A 17,492-nucleotide genomic window follows, 5' to 3' on the forward strand; every position below is an offset into this window, starting at 1 on the left:
TCAATGAAAAGTGGTCCTGTGATTGTAATTGATAAAGCCAATTTATAGGTTTTATTCCTCCTGTAAGGAAATTAATATTATGTTGAAATCTCTTTTTCCTTTGCCACCTCTACTGTCCCAGGCTTTGTCCATGGATCCTACAGAATGTCTTGCGTCACCCCTTTGTGTCAGCCACTGAGTTAAGACAAGTAAGTGATGAATGTATACCTGCCTGTGTCACATTGACACACTGCCACAAGGACTGACCTGAAATAAAACAGCGAACAGCCAAAGATCATGTTATCAAAAGAGACAGATCAACAGATTTTTCTCCAGGCTTTACAGCTAGCCCAAACTCTCTAGAGGGAATTAAATAACCTATTTGCATGCACTCATGAAAGGTATGACACATGTAGACAAAATAATAAATGTTTTAATTTTAGAAATACCAATATAAAAGTACAGTATTGTAGCTTTATATATCAGTTTTGTGACATCTTCTAAATGGATCATTAAGAAACACCATAAATATTCACCATTAATAATGACAGTTACAGTTTTGTCAAACACATTCATTAGATTCAAAAATACATAGACTTCTGAAGCTTTAATAGTTATAAAAGTATTTTTTTATAAAAACCCTGAATGTGAGCTACCTATCACCCTGCTTTAGTAACAAATAACCATTCCCCTCAGTTCCATTACCCAGTATAACATGAATACAGCCTAAAGCAGTGTCCAAGGCTGTAATGTATAGTTAGAGTGCATGTGTGTGCTGTTGTTCCTGTCTGCTTTGTTGGTGGGAGAGGATTAACTTGATATCACTGAAATATATCCAACAGTAAAATTGAGACCCCTGTGGACAAAAGCGGTAGTGTTTCCATCGCCTTGTTTGTTTGAATTTTTCCTGAGCCTAATCTACTCAGTTACTTTCTACCACTGCAGACATATAGAAGCATTTTATTAAAGACCGCAGTAATGCCAAACTGATATAATGCATCAGAAAACCCTTTTTTTAAACTGTGCAAAGTGGTGTGAAGAAATTGGGAACACTTTCATATATTTCAAATCCATATGTGTCATTAGAACCTCTGAAATGAGCCAAAAAGGTTGTAGTTGTAGTTACCGTGTTTCATGAGATTATCATGTTTTTTATATAAAATCTTAACTGTAGCTGTCAGATAACTGAAGTGGAGTACTACATATCCTGTTGAAATGTAGGCTAATGAAGTAAAATATAACTAAAAGTACCTCAAAATTGTACTTAAGTACTTGAATCCTGTCAGACAACAGTAAATATGAGACTCTTTCAAGGAACTTTCATTTTGTATTGATTCTGTGGAAGTGTTTCCACTGCCTTGTTTCATTGATTTCATTGATTTAGAAATAGCTCTTCCAAGCTTAAATCTTCTCTCTGGTGGTCTTGTTTGTTTTTATGTAGATCATACAGAGGCATCAGTATTAAACTGAGACTGTTTGTTAACCTGTTAAAAATCCTTTCTAGGCTAAATGAAAGTTAAATTGATATATTAAAAGATACAACTTTGTGGTCTTCTACTATCGTATGGTTATTTAAAGGAACCTTTATTGTATAAGACCAACAATTAATGCAGAAGAAAGAGACTTTTGCTCTCACCCAGTTATCACAATGCTCCCATGATACTGTAGGCCATATAGTATGAGAGAATGAAACATGACAAAATCCTTTTCAAGATGTATTCACCCTTTGTCACTGTTGTGGGTACAGGATTGTTTTGTTGAAACTGATTTTAGAGTTGTACATCTGGTGAACAATGAAAGCCACCAGAGTAAGGCAGATGGCTCCGACGATGCCTGCCACGACTGAAACAGCCAGCATGCTGCTGTTCATATGAGTCTGCTGAGCACCTGGGAAAGGAAAGAAACACCAAGGATTAGACCACATATAGCAATGTACAGTTTATATATCAATGAGCATGATGGAAACTGTATTTATGTACTACATGTATGTATTTAGCTCAGAAGCCAGTTGGTTTCCCTGATCATCCTTCCAGTACATACATTCTAATCAGATGAACCGCCTCAGCTGGCTCCCTCAAAGGGGGTCAGTAGCTATGCTTCAAACAAAGTGCTAGCCAGATCATGCATTCGGAACAATGTCTACAACCCCTTTCTCCTCACACCTTTCCGGTATAGAAAGATTGTTAGCTTTCCGAAACAGTCAATCCAACAATTCTTCTCACACACTTTCTTCACTGTTTGTATTAACAACCAAGTGGAACAATGATGCCTTTCAGGGGAAACTACCCTGAAAGGCATCATTGATAATGATAAGTTAATAATTATTTGTTGGTTCATTGTTCATTGACATTGTCACTGGGTTTTCACATTGTCATTTTTTCCTCTGTTCTAATTGTAATGCTTAAGGTACCAGTATGCTCCATCAGAACTGCTTGTCGGACGGTTAAACTAATTCAGAAACCCACTCCTCCACACCTTTCTGACACCAGAATTGGGGGGGACTGGGTCAAAAAATTCTAACTAGGTCTATCTGTGGGTACACAGTATTACAGGACACGCCTTCTACATGACACCCCTAAAGGGCACCTAAAGTACCTCTTAATTTTAGGAAAAGATTGTGGTTTGGGTTCAAATAAGTATGTCAATCCAGGACACTATCTGTGTAGTAAAGTGGGTGTGTCATGTATTCTGTGAGACTGCAAATAGACCCTTCTCAAAAAGATGAAATCTGACATTCTCACTCACTTCATGCAGTGACAGGACAGCCTCTAGGAAGAGGCCCCATTTGGCAGGTAAGGATTCTTTGTCCAACCATTGACTTTGGATAAATTCACTCACACTGCATCCTATTATTCCCTGTGAGCCTTAATAACTTGTGTGTATATGATCAGGATAACCTAATGATGTTGTTGTCAATGATCTCGTCATCTGTTTTGTTTGATAAAAGTACAGGGAATTAACTCATGTTGACAGTGTATGCATACCTCCAGATGTCATCAGATACCCTGCAAGAGAACAAGAGAAACCTTCAGTTCATTCATGACCAAAACAACCCTCCAATCAACTTATGCAGACTGATATTTGACAGGTATGATTCTTCGTTACTTCTCGCTATCTCAAGATTCTGAGGCGTCATCCTATCAAGACCATCCTCACCGTTGTCTAGGCGGGTAGTGATGGGGCCTGAGGTGATGGTGGCCATGTCGCTGACTTTGGTGCCCTGGTTGTCGCTGACACTTCGGCGCCTCCTCGAGTTGGTGCAGTTCTGCAGGTGAATCAAGTGATTATCATTTTGGACAGTTTTCTAGGAGAAATAAAGTACCCTAGGCTGTTAGAGTGTAATAATAGTATTTGCAAACCAGTATCATGCCAAGCATTAAATACAAACTTACTCGTCACATTTTACATCGCCTAGGCGAGGCAGTATCACGTTTTCAACACATGCTCATTCTGTGATGGAGTTAGCACTAATAAATATGCAATATCTGCTTACATTTTCAAATAAAGCTTGCTGAAGAGGCAGTTAGGTCAGGTTTAGGGAACAAAACTACTTGCTTACTTTTAGGAAAGGATGGTACCTGAGAATCGTTGACTTTTGTTTAGCGGTTTCATCAGTGAGAGTCCTGTGTTTGTTTGAACCATCAATCCACCCTGCATTCTCCAAATGTTCTTGTTGCTCTATATACACTGACACTACCCACTGGCGGATTAGCGGGTCTCTTAATCCTTTTGACATGAGACTGGGCTGTATTTGAGTAGCAGTCAAATGTCAGCTTTCCATGAAAATACAATAACTACTGTACATGAAACTTTACATCTAGATTCATAGCATAATATCATGCCACTGGACATAGCGTGTGCTATACGTAGCAGGGGTATGTAGCAGGAGAGTGGGTGTTTGCATCCTGTCAAAGCCAAACACAATCTTTTCTGACCTTAACCAAACTGTATCTGCCATGGGTAGATATTGTAAAAATCTGGAATAAAAAAACATTGAATGTAATGCAGGGTTTTGCAGACTGGTTCAATTCATGTATGTGACATGTTTGCATTTGTGATGTGTGTAGCACCTGGAGGCAGAATCTGACCTGAACGAGGTTTGGGCAGAAGGAGTTCACACAGAGCCTGGTAGCGCAGTGCACGTAGTACGTGGAGAAAGTTTGGTCTGTATTGTGGATAAAGCGGAAAGCCTCAAAGGAGAAGCGTGCTTCCTGCTGCAGTCCGTTGACTCCCATTACTGTCTGGCCATCTCGGTTACACCTTGAAGAGGACAGATGGTTATGTTTTTGTCCTGTTCTTCAGGGGTTTCTACCAGGTTTCAGTCTGACAAAAATTTTGAGATTCTGAACAGCAGAGGGGATGCCCTCTGGTTTAGCATGGGCCTTGTTCACAGCTGCTTTTTTCACTTAAACAGATTGATAACGTGTCCCTCCTGTTTGTAGAGGTTTTTCATAAACTTGCATATATAATAGGAATACTAAGAATAGGACCAAAAGTGTTGATTAACTCTGATTTTTCCGTATGGAGCATCCCCCTGGAAGGTTCAAAGCAGACATATTGTATTTTGTAATTTGTGAAACTGATGTGGAAAAATCTTGTTAGTGCACCTTTATTTATAAGCATTGTCCCTGTGTTGAAAAGCTTCTCTAAAACTGAGTCAAGTTGTTTCACTTTATGTATCTCTGTGCGCTGATAACCCACCCAACAAAGAGATCGTGATGTGAGGTGTTGACGGGGAAAGGCGAGGTTGTGGCGTAACATCGGTCTAGGAGCACGTTGAATCTGCAAAGGAGGAGTTAGTCATTTTTTACCAGATATTTGAGATTGAAATGTCAGTATGTTCTTTATTGTGCAAATCATGTTTGGTCTACTTCAGCTAAAACATGTGTGAAGTACCTGTTTGTAAGGTTGGACGCCTTCACTTCTACAAAGATCCTGGTCTTTAGCTCCAGGCCTACTGGTGGAATCTGCAGCACGGAAGAGTAGCTTTTGTCCTATAGGCCCAATAACAGAAAAGAGATAAGGATGTTGTTTAGATTGATACACAAGTTCTTTGAGTTCCAGTATCAGCTTAAAGTTGCCCAGCCCTCCACACCACTGGAGGGCAGGGTTCATGCCAAAGTTGTTGTCTGGGCTACATGATGCAGAGCCATGTTATTATAATTAGATAAGCATTGCTCTATGATAGTATTTTCATCATTAGCAGACAGAGGAGATGGACCATAGCAATGTTTCAGTTTTAATCCAGCAAGTCATCAGTCATGTCGAAAGAAACTCAACTCTTCTTTATATACCTGTTAAGTAATTAAAATGATAAAATAAAGGAAACCTTAAAGACATTCAGTAATTTTATGACCATTTCATGGCCTGAAATTATAGATGAGTCTCCAAGTCAGCATAAATTACTGTAAACCTTCAGAATGTACTTCAAGCCGAAGCATAGGCAAACACAGTCATGTCTTTAGTATTCAGTTTCTTTGTGTTTTGTTCTTTTCCAACGTCTCAAGATCCTGGTCTGTTTGCAGCCAGCTCTCCCTCCCTTCATCTGTGGGATGAACTGCCTTACCATCCTCCATCCTCTATTCCACCTTCCCTCTGCCATAACCAGCCATCCCATCTCCATAATCCATATCCAACAACCGTAAATATTCAATAAATGCCCTAGACTGAAAGATTAAAAGGATAGTTTGACATATTGGGAAATATGCTCAATTGCTTTCATGCTAAGAGTTCAATGAAGATTGACTCCAGACACATTTTATATATGATAATATTATATGATATAATATAATATATCATATGATAATAACTTGGATGTTGCAATGGCTCACTTGGCTCACTTAATTGTCTTTTTATCATTCATTTCAACTAAAATAATTCCGTGGCTATCTTAGTCTTTGTTATATTGGCCAATCAGACTATATTGACCAGCTGTTTTGGGGGCTTTTTTGCCAAATATATTTCAGTAATAGTGTGTGATTTAATGTCTTCCTTCTGAAGTTAGAGGAGCAACAGTGTAGTTTTTCTTGTACATGGTTTCCTTGATTTTCTGCTGAGACCTCACTCTTCTTACCGCGTAGAGTCGCATGCTCAGTGTGCTGACGAAACTTCCGTTATTGTCTTTGACTGCCAGGCTGACCCCAGACCTGTTGGACAAAAAAATGTTTTGTCAACAGCTGGAAATTGTTGCTGGAAAAACCCAAGTTGTCAACAACCAGGTCATCTTTCATCTGATGCATAAGGGAACAACACACCAAGGTGAGATTCAAGCCCTACTGAAACGAGACACGGGAGTAACTGACACCTCTGAGGACACTGGCTGTTCCATGAAGCATAACCACATATGGTAACTTGATCATTTCTTTTTTATTTACATAATTTCTTTTAATCTAAATGTGACGAATGTGAGACCCAATGATGGGAAATAAGAGGGAGAAAAGTTGTAGGACCATAACGTGACTCTTTCTTACATATAGTCAACCTGAGCTGAGGTTCATTCACACAAACATGTTTTAATATAAGAAATCAAAAACATGACTTAACCCTTACTATCCAGAGCTAAATACATTTACCCTCATTTCTATTGATTTAATTTGACACACAGCTACTGTGATTACTTTAATCCATTTATTTCCCATTTGCAAGTGAGGAATTAACTAATCACACTGTCATCAGTGATTTGCAAATGCATTGTCCAGTGTAGAGATTATTTTTTAGTCTAATACTGATGACTCAGGGCGCCCGGATAGCTCACCTGGTAGAGCTGGCACACCCATGTAGTGGGTGCAGTGGCCCCGGATTCAAGTCTGACCGATGGCCCTTTACTGCTTGTCATCCCCTCTCTCTCACCCCATTCCTGTCACTATCAGTTGTCCCTATCCATTAAAGGCAATAAAAGCCCCCCAAAATATATAAATGAATACTGATGCCGCTATGTGACCAACATAAACAAACAAGACCATCAGTGAGAAGATTGGCTATTTCTATATAATTGTAGTTGTGGGGGTGGGTGTGGTTCAGGAGGTAGAAGGTTGGTGGTTCAATCGCTGGCTCTTCCCTATGTAAGATACTGAAACCCAAATTGCTCCTGATGCCGTGCCATGCATATGTGAATGTACGAATAGGAGTAGTTTCTGTTTGTGATGAGCTGTTGGCTCATTGCATGGCAGCCTCTGCTATCAATGTATGAATGTGTGTGAATGGGCAAATGAGAACTGCAGTGTGAAGCACTTTAAGTGGTTGGAAGACTAGAAAGGTGCTATATCAATCCATCACCAAGTCTATTATTCTGAATGCCTGCCACAGAGTCGGATTCCCCTTAAATCCAATGAAACAAGGCACTGGAAACACTGCCGCTTTTGTCCACAGGGGCCACCAGAATCAACAAAAAAAGGAAAGTTCCTTGTAGGGGCTATAAATTTAAATTAACACGAATTAGCAACTTCCACTTTACCCTCCCAAAGAGAACGTTTGTCTTACAGCAAAGTGAAATACAGAATAAAAACAGAATTATTGTATTGTAGGGTAATCGGAGACCCCTACGAGCAGCATAACAGGAACTGCAATCTGAGTTTCTGAATTTTAAACTGTTTCTTTTGGGGGGCTTTTTATTGCCTTTATAATAGTGACAGCCGAAGATAGACAGGAAAGGTGGGTAGAGAGAGAGGGGATGACACGCAGCAAAGGGCCACAGGTCGGATTCAAAGCTGGGCCGCTGCAGCAACTCCGTACATGGGTGGTCAGCTCTACCAACTGAGGTAACGGGTGCCCAGTTTTTGAATTTTAAATGACAACTTTGAATACTTGACAGCACAACATTACCCATGTGCAATAATGCCCCCACCCACAGCAGTACATTGCTTGGCTTCTGTGTTGGTACTCCTGATGGCTGACCACCATCTTCTGTAGGTAATACACTGACTGTGCATAAGTACCTCATCCAACCCCTCTTCAAAAAACCCAAAATATCCTTTTAACACCTTTTCGCCTTGTACTGGCCAGGTTTACTATGTGATGTAGCCTGTTCTTTTCACCTCTTAGTGATAATAGAAAGGATAATGAATGACTCAACCATGGATTTGAGTCCAGGTGGGTATCACTGCTCAGTTCTCCTTCTACTTATTCCAAACTGGAAAAACTGGTAAAACACATCTCTTCCTGTATGACAGAATACTTCTGGGTTAGGGCAGCATTAAATGAGGCTTATAAACAAACTTTATTATTGGATTAATACAGAAAAATTTTACTAACAACCACAACACCAAAGAATAATTGATCTTTCACTGGCAAAACGAACACAGTTTAGGAATGTATCATGAGGGGCACAGAAAAACAGAAAATAGTAATTAAGCGTGCACTTTTACTTCAAATGCAACTTACACGCTCATCTGAGTATTGTTGACCAGGTACTGCAACGGGTAGCGGCAAGAGAACCTGTACATCACCTCTTGGTGATAGGTGATGGCTCCTGTGGTGGGATCCTTAGAGCAAATCATGCCTGAGATGGTTATGTACTGGACATGGGAGAAGTCTGCAAACAGTCCTGTTCCCGCCTCCTCAGTGACCTTTGAGGGAAAACATGTTGAGTTTGTCAAGTAGGAAACTGTTGTGTGATCTGCTGGGTGTTTCCAGGTTTTGATAACCTACTGTCAGCTCGCTGGAGCAGGCTGAAATGGCCTCCTCTGTGATCGAGAAGTTGAATCTGACAACGGGCGGGTCCACCGACCAGTCCGGAGTCCCTTTACACTGGTGTTTGGAGTGCTCTGAGTTGAGGGCCAGCAGTGACTCATTGTATCCATTGAAGTAGATGGGACACAGGAGGATCTGGAGATCCACATTCTGAGAGCCACAGAGGACCTCAATGTCTGAGTTATCTGAACAGAGCGAGGATGAGACTAGACTTTAGGATTTTGTCTCCAAGGGACAGATTACTGCAGAACTGACTTCTGAAAGGGGCACTCCCCCCCAATTTATTTCCACATGCTGAGTGTGTTTGTTACGAGGAGTACTGCACAATCTGTGAAAACAGTTGTATGGTTTTTTCTGTTGCTCTGGAGCAGCTACAGTCTGATAAATTAGGTTTTGGATTGGCCTTTAGGGTTATTTTTTTCACAAACTGGAGTTGAAAAGAAGTGTTGGAACCCTCCTGGGGCATGGTCAGTTTGAAAATAGTTTTGCTACGGTTTCCTACAGCTTAGGTTACTGAAGAGCCAGTGTGAAGCTCAGTGTGGTCGGCTCTGGCTGTCTCAAAAAATGGGCAAAGAAAAGCTGAAAAGTCTGAATGAAGCCTGGTTACTGAAAACAGCCAACTGTGACGGCACCCATTTGTCACTCAAAGGGGCCACACCCTTAATTATGCATAACTTTAAGCCTTAATATTATTTAAACAGGTGAGTTGTATAAAAATTCACCACCTGTACAAAGTTGTCATGAAGTAGTTATAGAGACTAAAACCGTTCTTTGTAGCAGGCTGTAACATGTTTATTTCTGCTTTAGAGTTGGGCATTTTAATATGAGGCCTTATGGAGATTGACTCACTGCTGGAGCCAGCCTCAAGTGGCCGTTAGAGGAACTGCAGTGTTTTTGTTACCTCCGTGTTGGCAGCCATAGAGGTTACTGCTCTGTTTAGACCTGTCTGCCAGAAACAAAACAAATTTAAACTGATCATCATAACTACGTGTAGAATCGTTACATCTTCCAGAAAAAAATTTGAAATGGGAATATAGAATGGGGCAAAATACTTTCAGAACCAGTGCTCCTCCCACGCAACCAACACGCTATCAAGTTGCATTACTGGAAATGTAGAATTCAGTGTTTTTGGTGCTGGACTAAAAAGTTCCTCTGTTGCTTTGACCAGTTGAAGTCGGCTAGCTTTACTGGGCTCCCAAAGTGCTGTACTGTGTTGCAACAGTTTTATATGTGCCTTACTTGTGAATTTGTTGCTCCAAAATTTGGCAATTTTACATATATTCAGATACACTTGTCATAAAACTTCTCAAAGTACCTTTTGAAGGTTACCCCATCTTGCCACCATTTTTATCTTAGCCCTATAACTTCAGTTATACATTATCAATGCAAAACAGCAAGAAAACATCCAGCTATGGTTGCATGCAGTAGAGAATATTAATTCCATTTGTAACCATTTTTTTGTCCCTCGAGGAAAATGATACCTTCATATACTGTAGCTTATGTTATATTAAACTCCAGTAGTCAACAACAAGCTCCATTTTCAAACTCCGTCATCCCCATAAAGACACACTCCTCAGATAGCCAGACTACCTTGCAGAAGAAAAACAAGTGTGAAAGGAAGGGAGGGTGCAGGATGCGGATGGAAGGAAAGGATGAGAAAGTGAGAACTGATAGTTTTACTGACCTGGACTCTTGAATGTGGAGTGTCCGATGCATGGATTTTGACATTGGGCGAGAAAAAGTGTGGCAAGGTAATACGTAAGAAGGGCCAGCCACATTTTTGTCAAACTGCTGGTAAAAGTAGATGAGAGAAATCAGAAGTGATCTCCTCTCCACTGGATCATGTTAAAGAGTCGAAGCAGCAGCAGTTGTAGCAGCATTATGGAAGCCTATTGCTGTCACACCAGAAACATTAAATTGAACTATTTCACTTTATAACATGTAAAGTTTATTGTTATATAAGTTTATGTTTTTTATATACTACAATATATTTTGACATTATTATGACTTACAAATTTATCACATAAGAACAAGAAACTTTTTTTTTTTATCACAATACACTATTTAGCTTGTTATAACATGAAACGCTTCGTGTGATTACTTATTGTTTTGAAATAGTACATTTCACATAATAATAAGAATTTTTTATAACAATATACTATTTATCTTGTTATAACGTTAAGTTTATTGTTAAAACAAAACAAGTTTCTAACAAGAAATGTATGATGTTATAACAATAAGTTAAACTCTTGTTATAATGTGATAAGTTGTTGTAATAACGTGAACATATCTTGTTATAACATAAATGTTCCTGTAGTAGCGTGATACTGATCTGTTTGTCTTTTTCTAGCATGGCTACCATACATCATTGGGTGAAATATAGAGCAAACTGGGACTGGTCCATTCATTGCTCTGAATGTGTGACACTTTATATATATTATTTTTTAGGTTCATTTTTGCAGTAAGATGAGACATTTAAAAACTAAAATGTAGTGATTATAGAAGCAGTATAGACTTTTGGAAGGCTTTGTAACATATAAAATTAAGAAATCAAAGGTACAAGCTGCAGATGAAACAATAAAATCAATATATCTTATAACCATTAAAAAACTAATATAATATGAGATTTCTCTTGATAAGATTTTCTTACCTTTTGTGTCCAGATTGTGTTGCCCCACCTCAGTTTGTATTCGCTGTGTCTGCTCTTACCTTCATGACTTCAGGATTTATAGTGGCCTCCTTTCCAGCCAAAAAGGGTTCACAGGAAGCCCACTGAGAAGAAAGGGAAAGGTAAGAGAGCAACACTAGCTGGTTGGACCCAACAACCGGATCATCTGACAGACTCGGAACAATAGGTGAACCTATATGGAGTGTCCTTGGTCTGGTGGAACATTATGCTATAGTAGCTATAAATTTAACTTGTCATTTCAACAATGACCTCAACTGCCATTGTTTTTGTAAGGCAAGAGTCCTAATGTACAATAAATTATGTCATCACAGATGGATTTGATTTAAAAGAGAAAATAAAGAAATGACTAGTAGGGTTGAGAAAAGATCATTGTTGGGATTCTTTTCTTTCTTCTTTTGAACTGGTATATGGATGAGAAAAGAGGGTTTTTCTCACAATTCAGTGAATTTTACAAAAATATCTTAAAAGTAGGCATGTACAGTCAGAACAAAATCCATAGGAAACTACAAAACCCTTAAATATCTGTAAGAACCTATCTACCTACTTATAAGGCAACCTATCCTGAAGACATTACATCACAAAACATTAATACCTGCTGTATTGTTTCGGCCATATTTACGTAAGAGCACCTAAAAAAGTTGATGGTATAAATTCTGCTCCACTTAAGTGCTGATTTTTTTTCACACCCCTCCACTTCTGCCAGGGGCTACCACTCTTTGTTCAGAAATTAGGTCTCTTCGCCACCATCTCACACTTGGAGAGAAAGGCACGCCCTGCCAAACAAAAACCTCCTACATCTGTCACCCGAACCACAAATCCCCCCCACTCCCAGATCCCCTCCAGGAACCCTGAGACCTGATCTGAACAATGGTAGTAGAGATGAGCTTACACATGGAGCTTAGCATTAAGTAGATATCCTGTCCGTCTGTTTCCCCATTCAGCAGCCATAATCGTATGTGAGTGAATTATTAGCACAGGTGACTCCAGGATCTGCCTTTCCTTAATCCTGGCCACTGAAGCTTGAGGGGGACATCGTGTTAGGATTTTTCTATGTCACATGAAATTCCTCTCTCGTGTTTGGTTCTCTCACATCTGGAGCATCTGCTACATCCATCTCAATATTCGTTGTTTTATTGACAAAAACTTTCTTACTGAGAAATCTATAGGTTTGTACAAGATTTAATCCATTCTTAAAAAAGTTCCATTCTTTCAATCTGGCCCAAAAGAAAGACTATGAAACAGGAGCAGGTCCTCTCCTTAAAGAAAGACTTTGAACTTGAACCTGTTAAGGTTATATTCCCTGTCCAACATTGTCTTTGGTTTCCATCACCTAAGGGCACAACAACCTTAACATCCAGTTAATTCCTGATTGGAGCTGCTCCTTTCATTGTAACGCTGCGGTAACAGGATCTGTGTGAATTCACAAAGATTCTGTTTTGCTTTTGTGGAATATTAGCCATCAATTAATGTCACCGATGTCCTTAATCATATATGGCTAAGATCTATTGAACGCAAATGGCAATACTTGAAATTAAATCCTATCATATTCTGTTTCTTTATTGGCCAAGTAAAGACGATAAGGATATAAGATGTCCACATACGTTTTGAGCAGAATAAAGTTAATTTAGTGTATTTTCTGCAAGTTTAATCTGTAAATCAACAACCGTTTATAACCTAACATACCTTCCTAAACTTTTGACAGACTAAACATCTAAAATGATGGACCGGTAAAGAGGACTTTACTCTTTTATTTCCCAACATGAAAATGTAAATGCTATTTCAAAGCCCTGTCCACACAGGATTTCAATTCTGGTGTTTATTTTGAAAAGTAATCAAATTTGAAGCAGCTACAAGGAACTTTCATTATGTATTGATTCTGGCGGCCCCTGTGGACAAAAGCAGTAGTGTTTCTACTGCCTCGTTTCATTGATTTAAAGTGGAATCTGACCAAATCCCAGCCGGTGGCAGGTTATTAACAATAGGAATCCTGTCTATAGAAATAGAAATGATCTTGCTGATGGTCTTGCTTGTTTCTGTAAGTCATACAGAGGCATCAGAATTAAATTAAGACTGTTTCCTAACAGTTAAAACGTACTCCTTGTAGTATGTTTAAATATAAAGTATGTCTAAAAATACTGGAATCAGCTGGAAAAGTTATTTATTGTAGAATGTAAATCTCCGAGATAAAACAGTGAGGACGTGACCTTAATGTTGTTGGATCGAACAATAACCTGAATTTATATAATCTTATGATTTTGGATTTATTGTCTGGCTACTTAATTGAATTGTATTATTGTTAAGGTGTTCCTGTTTTTATGCCCACCCTTTTTACATAAAGATGCTATCAGTACAGCCATAACTACAGTATGTGATATGTACACCATTCTCCATCTGTGGATTATGATATGAGCAGATGAGGATTTACTGCACTTGATGATGGCAATATTTCTTTGCCTTTATCACTTCTGAGACATGTTTCCATTAGTTTCCTGATTGTTTCCTGTATCGGTTTATCCAACGTTTTGTGATTGGTTGTTATATATGAAGCTTCCTTGCTATTTGGACAATTTTTCATGATGAATTCTGGAATTTCAAAGACAGTTGAAGAGAGTCAGGAAATGGGGGAAGAGAGAGAAGGGACAACATGCAGCAAAGGGCTGCAGGTTGGAATGGAACCCAGGCCACTGCGGTAAGCCTTGGTACATGGGGCACACGCGCTACCAGGTGAGCTACCAGGTGAGCTACCAGGTGAGCTACCAGGTGAGCTACCAGGTGAGCTACCAGGTGAGCTACCAGGTGAGCTACCAGGTGAGCTACCAGGTGAGCTACCAGGTGAGCTACCAAAAGTAGGGCTTTACTATCATTATGAACACAGGACGAGGCCATTTGAATCACCTGTGCATGGGACTTCTAGCTTTATGGCCCTGCTCCCCTTACCATTCCAGTTTCATGTCAAATGCTGTCAAATTTAACACATTCATTTTTATTCATTTTTTAAATAACATGTTAAAAAACTAAAATTAATTGAATGATCTCTTATGGCCACATTTCAGACTGATTGATAGGCAATTCAGTGTTATGTTTAATGGAAGCAGACATTTGGAAAAATGTGTGAAGATTTGGAAAGTAAACAATGTATTGATTTCTAATGCCACCTTTAGATATTCAACTTTATTAATGTGCCACAATAATGTTTGTCTTCGATCTTCATTTGGGGACTTCTCCAAGCAAATATTGATATATGTGATTGTTTGTGATTAAATCAACGGATATCCCTTAAAATCTCCATGCCATCCTTTGGACACCCCATGAATATTTCTTTAGATCCACCCCTGCCCCTCCCATGGACCTCAGTGCAACCGCACTGTCTGCCCCGTCTTCATTTATTCCCTCTGAAAGGGAGTATGTTGGAAAAATGGGAAGACATTTAATTACACAAATAATTCAGTTTATCACTTTTAAATCTCATATCAAGCATAGTTTGACAGATATTTACAGAACACAAGCATTATTAGCTCCCGCTCAACAGAAGCATATAGAAGGCAGTTGTGAATAACACTGGATTGAATGCTTGGTTTTGATTTTAACTGGCAAACGCTCCCAATTATGAGTCCTTGCCCCATAATAACCCTAATGTGTACATGCACCTGCACCCTTCCCCACATTAACTCCAGCTACCAATAGGTGTCGCTCTATAACAGCACTTCCAGTCATAATACTGTCTCTTCCCCCAGCTGTGTCACTAGTTGATGTGAGAAAATTAATTCCACCACCAGACTACAGGTAGAAGCAAAACTACTCACTGGTAGTAAGTGACAGCGTTAATCTCACTCTGTTTTCACTGTGCCATTACATACAGTTGAGTCTGCCGGTCATTTTCTGAGGTGCATGTATACAAATCAGCATTACAATGGTGCAAAGCAAAGGACACTCAGTTTTAAGAGCACCGACTTACATTCGTTCTGGATTTATTAAATTATTTGTTAAAAACGGTACACAGCTCAGAAAAAAACTAAGTTAAAACAAAATGGCAGGCTACACTTCCAATGAATCTCAAGACGTTCAGCATAAGGCCTGGGTTCAGTTGGCATTCAGTCTCTTCACAAAACCGTCAATGGTGCAAAATCACAAACGCAGTTTTTGGTAAGTAAACAGCCGACACATTAAGGGGGGCTACACATCGTCTTGGTGGTGATTTGGTGACTGTTGTCCCCCTCCGTGTCCAGCCTCTATTTGGAGCTGGTGTACTTGGTGACGGCCTTGGTGCCCTCAGACACGGCGTGCTTGGCCAGCTCGCCGGGCAGCAGCAGGCGGACAGCGGTCTGGATCTCCCTGGAGGTGATGGTGGATCTCTTGTTGTAGTGCGCCAGGCGCGACGCTTCCCCGGCGATGCGCTCGAAGATGTCGTTGACAAACGAGTTCATGATGCCCATGGCCTTGGAGGAGATCCCCGTGTCTGGGTGCACCTGTTTCAGCACCTTATACACGTAAATGGCATAGCTCTCCTTCCTGCTCTTGCGCCGCTTCTTGTCTCCTTTCTTCTGGGTTTTGGTCACGGCCTTTTTGGAGCCTTTCTTGGGCGCAGGGGCTGATTTTGCAGGATCAGGCATTTTCTCTTTCGTGTAAACGTCAGTGAGGCAGCAGGCAGGGACACAGCTGGGGACCCCGCCTCTTTCTCTAGTCCCTCATTTATAACATGTCTGTGCAAATCACCGTGCGCCATCCCTTCCCTGCGATTGGAGCATCCCTCTCCAGAGGACAGTCATTACCGGAGGACGCGCTGCGCCATTGGCTCGTGCGTCTCAGGTTCAATCGTCCAATGGGAGCAGGCTTTGTGGTTTATATACGTTTACGCACAACTCCATTACGTAAAGGTCCAAGCTCCTCTATCCGCCGTCTCGCAGCGCTTTCGCCTGATCAATAACCCCATTATTAATCATAATGTCTGGTAGAGGGAAAACCGGAGGCAAAGCCCGAGCAAAGGCCAAGTCCCGCTCCTCCCGGGCCGGACTCCAGTTCCCGGTGGGTCGAGTCCACAGGCTACTGCGCAAGGGCAACTACGCGGAGCGCGTCGGCGCCGGGGCTCCGGTGTATCTGGCTGCCGTGCTGGAGTATCTGACCGCTGAGATCCTGGAGCTGGCAGGCAACGCCGCCAGGGACAACAAAAAGACCAGGATCATCCCCCGGCACCTCCAGCTGGCCGTACGCAACGACGAGGAGCTCAACAAGCTGCTGGGAGGTGTGACCATCGCTCAGGGAGGAGTGCTGCCCAACATCCAGGCTGTCCTCCTCCCCAAAAAGACGGAGAAACCGGCCAAGAGCAAGTAAAAGACTCCCCCCCCCCGCAGACCCGGATTCAGCCGGGACCAAGGGCTCACCTCGGAGCCAGCCACTTTTTTCATATCAGTGTTTGTTTTTTGGATAAACAACCTTTGGAATGGGGCGCAGCGTTCGGTGTTGCTGTTTCTACAGTGAAAACATGCTTTCGCTTCTCATCGGGACTAGTCATAAACTGCTCAGTCGCCACTGTTGTGGTGTTGGTTCTGGAAAATGGAGGCGCTCTCTGAAGGCTGGGGATGATGAAGGCCGTGGAAAAAAAACATCAGTTCTTAATGTGGACCAATTGTGAAGGGAGAGGTTGTTTTTTTTAGTTTCGCAATGCTGCTACAAAACGTGCAAAGTTGTATTGTTTTATGTCATGTTGTTTCAATAAATGTCCTGTAGCCTTCTGGCACTGGGCAAATACACCCAGTCTTATTTTTGGTGTTTTCATCCGGGGACTTGTCGTTTGGTCTTTGTGAGAACAAACGGCGCATGAACGGGCTGCAGATCTGCTGGGATGTACAGTGCTGCAGTTCACGGTTTATATAAGCAGTGAGAATTCTTGGATTTCATGTTATACTTAAGTACGTTTCTAAAGAGGGTACAAATCATATACCCTATCTAATATTTAACTAATGCATGACTCATAATGCATGAGTGAATGCAGGAAGTATCATTCATTCATTCCTGTTGCTCACCACTGAAGTGATCAAGTCACTATGACTTTGTGATTAGTTCACACTTAATAGGTCATCAGTGAACAAATGTTAATTCAGTTACAACATGAATTGATATTAAATTGGTTCTGGGTTAA

At 40.7% G+C, this 17,492-nt stretch overlaps 3 protein-coding genes across 3 annotated transcripts; 1 reads left to right on the forward strand and 2 right to left on the reverse strand.

Moving 5' to 3' along the window:
• Nucleotides 1-394: 394 nt before the first annotated feature.
• Nucleotides 395-12,333, reverse strand: si:ch73-261i21.5 (zona pellucida-like domain-containing protein 1). The gene is made up of 12 exons (XM_051401608.1): nt 12,246-12,333; nt 11,318-11,439; nt 10,352-10,458; nt 8,626-8,852; nt 8,359-8,543; nt 6,053-6,125; nt 4,876-4,973; nt 4,681-4,761; nt 4,068-4,239; nt 3,136-3,244; nt 2,964-2,984; nt 395-1,866 (listed from the first exon to the last, which is right to left on the reverse strand). Exons 3-12 carry the CDS (start codon nt 10,443-10,445, stop codon nt 1,709-1,711), a joined length of 1,218 nt encoding a protein of 405 aa, XP_051257568.1. The 5' UTR covers nt 10,446-10,458; nt 11,318-11,439; nt 12,246-12,333; the 3' UTR covers nt 395-1,708.
• A 2,974-nt stretch (nt 12,334-15,307) lies between these two features.
• LOC127364248 (histone H2B 5) lies at nt 15,308-16,036 on the reverse strand. The gene has a single exon (XM_051401640.1). The coding sequence runs from the start codon at nt 15,964-15,966 to the stop codon at nt 15,586-15,588; it is 381 nt and encodes a 126-aa protein (XP_051257600.1). The 5' UTR covers nt 15,967-16,036; the 3' UTR covers nt 15,308-15,585.
• Nucleotides 16,037-16,210: 174 nt separating this feature from the next.
• On the forward strand, nt 16,211-17,103 carry LOC127364246 (histone H2A). Its single transcript, XM_051401639.1, has one exon. It carries the CDS (start codon nt 16,298-16,300, stop codon nt 16,682-16,684), a length of 387 nt encoding a protein of 128 aa, XP_051257599.1. The 5' UTR covers nt 16,211-16,297; the 3' UTR covers nt 16,685-17,103.
• The last annotated feature ends 389 nt before the right edge of the window (nt 17,104-17,492 follow it).

Source organism: Dicentrarchus labrax, unplaced genomic scaffold (genome assembly GCF_905237075.1).
Source record: "Dicentrarchus labrax unplaced genomic scaffold, dlabrax2021, whole genome shotgun sequence".
NCBI lineage: Eukaryota > Metazoa > Chordata > Actinopteri > Moronidae > Dicentrarchus > Dicentrarchus labrax.